General features: G+C 36.0%; 1 protein-coding gene across 1 annotated transcript; it reads left to right on the forward strand.

Moving 5' to 3' along the window:
• The first annotated feature begins 8525 nt into the window (after positions 1-8525).
• LOC142163097 (secreted RxLR effector protein 161-like) lies at positions 8526-9877 on the forward strand. Its single transcript, XM_075220351.1, has 2 exons — positions 8526-8590; positions 9484-9877. Exons 1-2 carry the CDS (start codon positions 8526-8528, stop codon positions 9875-9877), a joined length of 459 nt encoding a protein of 152 aa, XP_075076452.1.
• The last annotated feature ends 690 nt before the right edge of the window (positions 9878-10567 follow it).

Here is a 10567-nt window from a genome sequence, read left to right on the forward strand (position 1 = left end):
TCTATGTGAAAGTGCAGAAATCAGAAATACCTATAGGCATGGCATCTATGTGAGAGTGCAGAATTCAGAAATACCTATAGGCATGGCATCTACCCTTTACATACATAGTTACCCGCCCTTTCACTAACCAGCCCCAAATATTTATTACAAAATTATTACAGCCCAGAATAAAGTAAAATACATCAAAAGAAAAAAAAATAAAAGTACAACCAAAGGAGAGCCTGATTCAAACTTCATGTTTGAAATATGAGGCAAACCAGCTCCATAAGATCAAGATCCAAAGCCTTTCTCCCATTCGAGTGTGTCAAAGTTTCCTAAGATCCTCAAAAGGACTCCGGGCAATGCTCACACCCAAATGTATTATCAGATTAGGACAAGTGCAGTGTGGAAGGGCCAGCCCTCAAGTGTCCAAGTTCAGAGGGAACTCAAGGTCCCAAGGCAAGACTCACAAGAGGGGGGCAGAACTTAAAGACTAAGAGGGAGTGCAAGTGCAGAAAAGAATTCTGAGAGAGGGAAAGGGGAAGGGAAGCAACTACAAATAAGTACACATAGGGGTACAGGGGAACATAGAGGTTGTAAAGAGCCAAGGGCAGGTTGTGGGCATACCCAACAATGGTGAATGCTAGCACACCCATAAGCCTGTTAGAACATACTATTAGAGGCTAGGATCCCAAGGATCAAGCTTAATTCATGGACAATAATTTGCATATTGCCATGCCTTAAGCCATAGCTCAAACACATAGGGGGCAAGGGTTTGGGATCCATAATAGAAACAGGTAGAAAGAAATCAGCATGCTAATTTAAGTGTTGAACTATACAGAAACAGTAAGTAGGCATGGATACAAAAATAGTAAATAAACACATTGTTGTGGTGCTAAAACTTAAATCAGAACATACCAGTTTCAAAGAAACAAATAGAAAAAAGCAATAGGTATTATAAACATGCCACGATGCAAGCAAATAAGAGAGAATACTATTGTGTGTAAGTGTAATTTCAGAAGAAAATTATGAGTAAGGGATCGATTGCTTGTGCTAATAAAAGTGTAGTGTATTTATAGTGTGAAAAATAGGCAGAAATAAGGTAAGAAAACAATTAAGGGACTGGTGTATCAATTAAAAATCAATCAATACAAGATTTCCCTTAATTAAGGAACTCAGATTCAAACGAAAAAACTATTTAAGGGAAGAAATCAAATAAACATCTTGTGCAAAGCATGCATTAGGTGTAAATACATAAGAAATTACTTAACGGCAGAATTTTGAAATACACGGTTACATAAATACGGTAAGAAAAATCAATTAGTAGCCAGTAAATCAAGGACCAGAGATTTTGTAATCACTGGTCCATGAGTGAACCAAGTTAGAAAAGCTGAGAAAAGTTTTAACTTAAGTCGAGTCACAGGAAAATCAGCCAACAAGGAAAGAAATCAATCAAACCTATACAGAAGGAAGTCTGAACTAGTCACAAATTTGAAAGCCTTTTTAGAGGGAAGTTCAACACATATAAAGAGCATACAGACATGCTAAGCTAAAAGAAAATGATGTGTCATTGCAAAATCAGTAGATAGCAGTCTACAGGAGCATGGTAGTCATATAGGTTAGCAATGTAGAAGAGAAGTAGCATCAAATAGCTTACAAAAAGTCCAGTGTAAAAGACCTTAGAAGAGTATAGTGGAAAATCAAAATTGCTTAAAGAGACAGAGGTTGAAACAAAGATTTCGAGACTCAGTTGAGAAACAAATTCAGAAACTTAAAATAGTTAGGGTTTCTGAAATCAGACAGTTTTAAAGATGAAGAACAAACATATCACATAACCAATGTTCTCAAACTCGGATGAACCCCAAATTCTAGGATTTTACCATCAATCGAGTTCCGAGATGAGAGGATAAGTAATCAAGAAGAAGATACTAGTCGAAAACAAGTTCAAAGATCTCAGAAGGGAACTGGGGCCTTCGACATGCTTTTTCATTAACGGAAATTCATGAGAAACATAGTACAAGAGTAACATGCGAATCATAGTAGAAGAGCTCAAAGAAACATAGTAGAAGGAGCTAATAAGAAACATAGCAGAAGAAGACTAATCAGAACACAGTAGGAGAAACATATAAAGAAACATGGTAGAAGAAACTAATTAAGAACACAGTGGAAGAAACTTAATAAGAAACTCACAGAGAACACAGTAGAAAAAACGTAGTAAAAAAACACACACAAAAAAAAGAAAATCAGAGAAGCCTCTAAATAACTCAGAAACCCTAGGTCGAAAAAAATAAAGGGTTTCAAAAACATAGCTTTGAAAGAAATATCAAGAAATCGTTTAAAAACTTAGGGAAAACATGGATCTGGAACAGATCTAAAGAGATCAGAAAAACCTCAAAAGCTAGGGTTTCAGAGGAACCCAAACGGTGAGAAAGGCTTGGATCAAAGAAGAAGGAATCGAAGCCAGGCTCAAAACAGACATAGCTTGCCGGAGCAAGGCCGGAGATGGCCATAAAACTTGAATGAATGAGGCCTAGACAAAGCTTCTTCCTGGTCAGGCCATGAAACCTCAACAAATGAGCGTGTATGCACCATGGAAAGTTTGTAGGTGGTGAGACCACCATAGATTCAGGCCAGGAGATGGCCAGAGAAGATGGATGAGACTCATCGGAGAGGAGGGGGAAGGGGAAGGTTCTAGAGAGAACCAGAGATAGAGAGATAGAGAGATAGAGAGAGAGAGTCGGTTGAGTGAGGGAAATGAGAGGGGTTTGGGGGGAGGGGGTCGTTTGGGTTAATTTAGGAAGGGTGAATGGTGGCCGTTGATCATTTTGATCAATGGCTTGGATTAAATGGGGATCCGGGCGGGTTATTCAAACGGGTTGTGGGTCGGGTAGATTTAGGATTTGGGCTGGGTAATTGGGTTTGAGATTGAGTTTAATTAGGGGTTCAAATCTGGCCAAAATTGAAATGAAATGGGCTAACATTTAAATAGCCACTTTTTCCCTTGTTTAATTTATAAAAATAGTAAAAAACTTTCTGGGAATAAATTAAAGGTACTAAAATGATTTTAAAAATACTGAAGCTAATTTTATGAATATAAACACCATTAAATCTTTAAAAGGGCTAATATCGCAATTACGTGCAATTTAGCTTTAAAAATACAAAATAAATTTATAAAAAATCTGCAAAACTTATGTTAGCTATATTTAATGCAAATATGAGAATCCAATATATGAATCAACAAAATGATAATTTTGGGAACAATTATTGGATTTTTATTGCTAAAACAAGGAAATAAATTGATTTAAAAATCCTTAAAATTAAGAGAAAAAATATTAAAACCTTGGGACATACTTATATATGCATATTCATGCTATTTTGAAAGTATTTTACATATTAAAAATATACATGAAAAATTGGGTATCAACACTCGCAAAGCCTGCTTATCTCACCAAAGACAAAGGAAGCATCGATCTCAGGGACTCCCTCGGGAACGGTGGGAAGCCTTTCGAGCACATATCTGCTTTTCACAGGCATCCCCGCATCGGGAGATTCTTCGTGTGGGGCATCTTGCACTCCTTTAGAAGGTAAGGTCGTTCCCTGAGGAGAATCAATCACGACCATGGCACTGGAAGGGTCAGTCAGGACCATCCCTTGTCCATTCAGGGCCCCGGAACTAGGCCCCTCCGAACCAATAGCAAGTTTATAAATTTCTTCACCCTTTAAAAAATGAGCAAACAAATTTGCAACTTCTGCAATATAAACTAAACAGTTAGAAATAATAGACTAATATTGCCCAGAAAATTCATTTGTAGCAATATAATTTTTTTTTAAAAATCAACAAGCATTTTAACGTTAGCCAATCCCCATTCACAAGGTGCTCGTCATCATCACTTAATGTGCACTAAACGTTGAGTTTATGGGTTTTTTATATTCATATGCAACAACCAAACTTTCATACATGTAATTCCATCTAGTTGGACAAGGTTTAGGAACCTTTCTTTCTCTTAGGCCACATTCATCGCATCTTTTAAAATATTCTCTAAGTCTTCTTGTACCGTTTGAATGAAAAAGTCAGTTAAGAGCCATTTTAACCTTTTCAATTTGAATATTTAAAAATTTCATACCATCACCCACAATTAAATGGTAAATATGAAAAATACATCTAACATAAAAAATGTTACTAAATGCAGGATTTAGCATAGTGGTAAGCAAGTCGATAGCATTTGTGGTATTAATAGCATTATCCATTGAAACCGACATTATTTTATCACTAATGAAAAAATATCTGTAAATATCCTTAACTGTGCTAGCGATAAACTACCATGTGTGAAGTGAAGCAATTATACTATAAGCAATTATGCGCTTTTGTATTATCCAATCCTCATCAATCCAATAAGTGGTAACAGTAAGGTAATCACAGTCATTGCCACTTCTATAAATATCAGTTGTAATAGCAACACGACAGTTTATATGAGTAAATAAGCAGCGCAAATGTTGTTCATATTCATGCTTATATTTATAAATATCGCTCTTTACGGTTGTGCGAGAAAAACCTTTATAAGTAGGATAAAAACAATTTCTAATACAATGCACGAACGAAGGGTCAGAAGGAAAACTATAGGGTAAGCACATAACAAATACCATTTTCGCCAATTCTTCCCGATCATTTTTTGGATCATAATATAAAATACTACTGGTAACAGTGTTACTTCCGTGTTGAAATTGATTTAAACTGGTACTAGGGTCGGCCTGACTAGGACTAGGTATACGTTTTTCCTCGGCCAAAGCATTCAGACGAAGATATCTGACTTTATCTTGTGGGTATTTTTTTATGTGTCTAGTTAAAGTTCCCGATCCCCCCCCACGATCCAAAATATTTAAAAGCTAATTTCATACCACAATTTTTATATTTAGCCTTATTTTGTGGAGCTAGTTGAGTAAAAAATGGCCAAATAGGAGATGTTTCCTATCGTTTGGTAGGTTGTCTAGAAAAACTAGGGGCAATAACAGGAGTATCAGATGAGTCATCATTTGGATTAGCAACATTATTACTAGTTGGGTTAACATCAGAAGCAGGACTAGTGGGTGTATCATCATCCGGTTGAGTTTCATCAAGATCAATTTTCTCATCATCATTTCATCAATAGTATTATAATTGTTGGAATAGAGAGCATTCATGAATTCATGGTCTAAATGTTCACCAGGTGCAATATTATGGAAAAATTGACTCTCGGTAAAGTATAATAAACTATTATCGGTATCAAGAATAGCAGGTGTAGGACAGATATGGGGTTTGGTTCGGGGAGCCGGGGACAGGGGAGGAGGAACAACAGTACCACTAGATTCGCCAGTCTTTGATTTTCCCTTATTCTTATTTTTACCAAAAATATTTCTTAAGGAAGACATCTTAATTAATCAAGTAATAGCAAATAAATAAAACAAACAAAAAACACTATAATATTAAGACTTAAGAGTTGGAATGAGTTTACCGAATTGACGAACAACTTGTTGAAAATTGATTATCATTGAAGACTTGAAGACTTCAATTCACCAACTTCACAAGTTATTCACAAATTGTAACAACCTCAATATTTTTTGACTTTTATTCGGAATAAATTAAGCAATAGTAGCAAGTATAGAAGAAAATTAGAGAGAGATTGTGATAAATTGATATTGATTTTGTAAGATAAATTAAAGAATGAGGGGGTATTTATAGTTGAAAATGGGAAAAAATGTAACTATAAAAAGTTTGGGGTTAAAATAAAGTTGGGCAGGGGGGGATTAAATGGACATTTTATAAATAGCCAATGTCTATTTTTTAAAGCCCGACAACTCCTTTTTTAAATAGCCAAATAGCTAGTTTTTTTTTAAAAAAATTATCGTTGGGCCCGTTTGGCCCGCCAAGGGACCGGTCCGGTCCGGTACCGGTCCCTTGGCGGCCCAAACGGGCTCGATCCTAATGGTTCCTAGGCAAGAACCGGCCTACGATATCGGCCCAAACCCACCTCTAGCAGTCCTATCGGTCCCGATACCGGCCCACTTAGCCCGTGGGCCCGGACCACTAACTTGCCACCCTTAGTCTGAACTGAACTATGCCTTTTCGGTTCTTTTGCTTCCTTCTATATGCATAGCCCTCCAGTGTTGGAGCTTTGATGTATGAGATCTCGAACACTAGATTACTCCTTCCTTTTGGTCCATTCCCTGAAAAGGAAAATAAAACGGGACTCGGAGATATTCATTTAGATGATGACTGCATAACCCTTTTTCCATTAGAAAGGTTGCAGCCTAGACCGAGAATAATTCAGTATTCCATGTGTATTTCGGGTTTAATATCATCATTGATACGGGCTAACTTTTTACCTATCATCTAAAATTATTAGTAAAATTCAAAAGAATAAAATGAAATTGAACATGAGTGATACCTGACCATGGATACTATCTTTGTCTAGAAGTAATACTTCTTCAAATGAACTGCATTCCAGTTTGAAGGTAGTATCTTGCCATCCATGGTTTCCAACTCATATGCTCCATTTCCGCGATGCCTCGAATCCTAAAAGGCCTTCCCAATTTGGACTCAACTTACCTATATTGGCCGATTTTGTAGGTCGGACCACCTTTTTGAGGACGAAGTCCGCAATCTTGAACTATCTCAAATTAGCTTTACTTTTGTAATATCGCTTAATCATCTGCTATTGAGCCGCCGTTCTAGTTAACTCTGCTTCTCTCATTTCTTCTAAAAGATCCAAATTTGCTCGCATCTCCTCCTTATTTCACTCCTCATATGCATGTATATATCTTGTACTTGGTTTACCTATTTCTACCGGAATTAAGGCTTCAGCAAAATATACAAGTGAAAATGGAGTCTCACCCATACTTGTTTTTATTGTCGTTCGATAAGTCCACAATACCTCTGGTAACACTTCCGGCCAATTGACTTTTGATTCCTCTACTTTCTTCTTCAAGTTATTAATAATAACTTTGTTTGTTGACTCAACTTGTCTGTTGGCTACATGGTGGTAAGGTGCGGATGTAATTCGTTTAATCTGCCAATTTTGAAAGAATTCTATAATTTTCGTGCCTATGAACTGCGAGCTATTGTCACACACGATTTCTTTTAGAACCCCAAATCGACAGATAATATTTCGCCAAATAAAGTCCCTGACTTCTTTTTTCCACACCTGTTTGAAAGCTCCTGCTTCTACCTATTTTGAAAAATAATTTGTTAAAACTAATAGAAACCGTACATTTCCCTTAGCTTGAGGTAATGGACCTACGATATCTATGTCCCATTTGATGAAAGGCCATGGTGAAATAACTGAATGCAACAGTTCTGCTGGGCGGTGCATGTTATTTACATATCGTTGACATTTATCGCACCTAGCTACGAAGTTTTCTGCTTCTTCTTCCATTTTTGGTCAATAATATACTGCTCTTATTAATGTCTTTACCAATGATCTTCCCTCGACGTGATTTCCGCAGTGTCCCTCATGTACTTACCTCATCACATACTCTATCTACGATGGACCGATGCATCGTGATAAAGGTCCACCAAACATCTTTCGATATAAATTTTCACGAATTAAGCAATACCAGGTGGCATTTTGGTGAAGCAATTGTGACTTCTTCTTGTCTTTAACAAATTCATTCCTCCAATCCCAAGTTAGATTATTAAAATTTACCTCGCTCTTTTCTTGATCAAGTGCCGAATGAAACAAATGTATCACAATAGCATTTTCTGCATTTGTTACTTTTGTGATAGACGTGAGAATCACCAACGCATCTGCTTCTGCATTTTCTTCCATGGGTATTTGCACGGCCTTCCATGACTGAAATTGTCTAAGTAATTCCAGTAACTTTTTCAGCTATTATTGCATTCGTGCCTCTCTTTCTACGTAAGTCCCCCACATCTGGTTAACCACCAGCTGCGAGTCATTTTGTCTCACAATCTACTCTATACCAAGTTCTTGCGCCAATTCCAAACCTACAATCACAGCTTCATACTCTACCTAATTGTTAGTGATTGGATAATATTTTGTCGCTTGTCTTATGACTTCCCTTGAAGGTGGAATTATAACGATTCCTAAGATTGCTCCTTTAACATTTGAAGAACCATCGGTAAATAAAATCCATGTCCCCGGATTAGATACGATAAATATCTACAGTTCCTTTTCCGCTTCGGGAACTAAATTCGTGCTGAAATCTGCTATGAAGTCTGCTAAAACCTGCAATTTTATTGTAGTTCTGGGCTGATATATGATATCATACTCACTGAGTTCTATTGTCCATTTAGCTAATCTACCGGATAGTTCTTATTTATGCAATATATTCCTCAAGGGGAAATCAGTTATTATAGAAATAGGGTGACATTGGAAATAAGGTCTCACTTTCTAGATGCCATGATTAATGCTAAAAGAAGTTCTTCCAAATGGGGATATTGTGTCTCAGTAACTAGCAAAGATTTACTAATATAATAAATTAGATATTTTTTACCTTTATCCTCTCGTACCAACACCGCGCTTATCGCTACTTCCGACATAGCAAGATAAATGAGTAGCCTTTCTCCGTCTTTTGGTTTGGCTAGCAAAGGTGGATTTGACAAATACGATTTTAGGTCTTTGAGTGCTTGTTGGCATTCATCAGTTCATTCAAACTGATTCTGCTTTTTCAATACTGAAATGAATTTAAAACTCTTTTTTGATGATTTTGATATAAACCTCCCCAGGACTGCTATTCTTCCTATTAATCTCTACACTTTTTTTTTGCTTGTGATACATCTAGTATTTTCTCGATAGCTTTGATTCGTGCATGATTCATTTCAATACCCCTGCTAGAAACAAAAAATCCTAAAAACTTACCTGAAGCCACGCCAAAAGAAGGGAAGATACACGAACCAGAAGTAAATAAGGAAGGGAAATCACAGCAGTTATAAGGAATTTATAGCCATAAATATGATGGTAATGGGCAATCAACACAATTAATGCCCATAATGAATCTCAATTAGGTGTGAAAGCCGTTATGATTGTACGCTCCTATATAAGGATAAAGAATTTCATTTGTAAGGACAAACTACGATTACTACTGAAATACATTCTATTATAATCTGCTTTATAAAAGTTTCCAGCCTTGATTTTAGGAATTGATTGTTGATTCATTCCTTATTTCTCTTTGTTAAATTCCTCCACTACTTTTATTATTTTTTTAAAAAGATTACTGTAAAGTGAAGTAAAACTTGGTTATGAGTAACCCATTTTTTTCTAAATACAGACTTTGACTGAGAAATCTATTTTTTGGTTAAACAGTCACTAATTAATTAAAATTTTCTTATTGGTATCGTTGCCAAGAGAAAGCTGCGAAACTTCTATAACTATCTTGTGGTTATATGAAAATAGAATTTGGAATAAAATAATGGTTAAAACATTTAATGACAAATAAGCAAAGAGTTTTTCCTCGTTAATCCATAACTAGTATTATGAATTTATGATTCAATGTTTCTTTTTTTTTTAGCAAACAAGAAACATATATTGCTCAAATTATTAGGAGTCTAATGCATTTAATGAATTTTACAAGGCCTGATATAGCCTATGCAGTATGTAGACTGAGCAAATATACTCATAATCCCAACAGAGAGCATTGGTCTGCATTAGATAGACTAATGAAATATTTGAGAGGAACCATGAATTATGGTATCCTATATAGTGTATTTCCTTCTACTTTAGAAGGGTACAATGATACAAACTGGATCTCTGATTCAGATGAGACAAAATTCACTAGTGGTTATGTATTCACCCTTGGTAGTGGTCCAATATCTTGGAAATCAGCTAAACAGACGATCATTGCTAGATCGACTATGGAATCAGAGTTTGTAGCTCTGAAATTAGCTGGTTCTGAGGCTGAGTGACTAAGAAACTTCTTAGTTAATATCCCTTTAATAAAGGACGTATTGCCTCGTGTTTCTATACATTGTGATTGCTAGTCGGCAATAACTATAGCAAAGAATAAATCTTATAATTGTAAAAGTGGACATATGAAATCGAGACATGATATCATAAAGCAGCTGCTGAGAGATGGAATAATTTCCATTGATTATGTGAAGTCAGAAGTTAATTTGGTCGATCCTCTGACTAAACCTGTGGGAAGAAAATTAATTCTTTAAACCTCAAAAGCGATGGGGTTAAGGTCGACATATTGTCAATAGAGATGGTAACCCAACCTATGTGATTGAAGATCCCATGAAGTAGGTTCATATGGGTAATAACAAGTCGATATTGGCACTGAAGTACTAAAAGAGAGTGCTTGACTGCTACTGATTGAGAGACTGAGTTATAACTCTTAATGAAATTCATATCTCAACATAATGTTCTTGTGACAATATTATTCCATCTTTTGTGATGACCTTTTAGGTCATCACTCGTTTTGAAAGTAAATTCTGTGTTCTGAATCCTTAAAAAACTCTTTTTATCTCACCTCGATTTGCATGCACAGCCTGGGCACATTTTCGGAAAGCATTTATGTGAAAACTAAGTAAAGTAAGGAAATTGACTTTTAAAATTGATTAAAGTTGACTTTGGTCAAAATTCTTGGTAAACGG

The sequence above is a fragment of the Nicotiana tabacum genome, chromosome 8, assembly GCF_000715075.1.
Source record: "Nicotiana tabacum cultivar K326 chromosome 8, ASM71507v2, whole genome shotgun sequence".
Lineage (NCBI taxonomy): Eukaryota > Viridiplantae > Streptophyta > Magnoliopsida > Solanales > Solanaceae > Nicotiana > Nicotiana tabacum.

What these genes read in the sequence shown, in the direction of transcription:
- LOC142163097 (XM_075220351.1), top strand. Translation starts at nt 8,526, where the DNA reads ATGAGTAGCCTTTCTCCGTCTTTTGGTTTGGCTAGCAAAGGTGGATTT. An exon ending in TTTGACAAATACGATTTTAG is followed by an intron (nt 8,591 to 9,483) that starts GTCTTTGAGTGC and finishes TTTTTTTTTTAG; the next exon opens with CAAACAAGAAACATATATTG.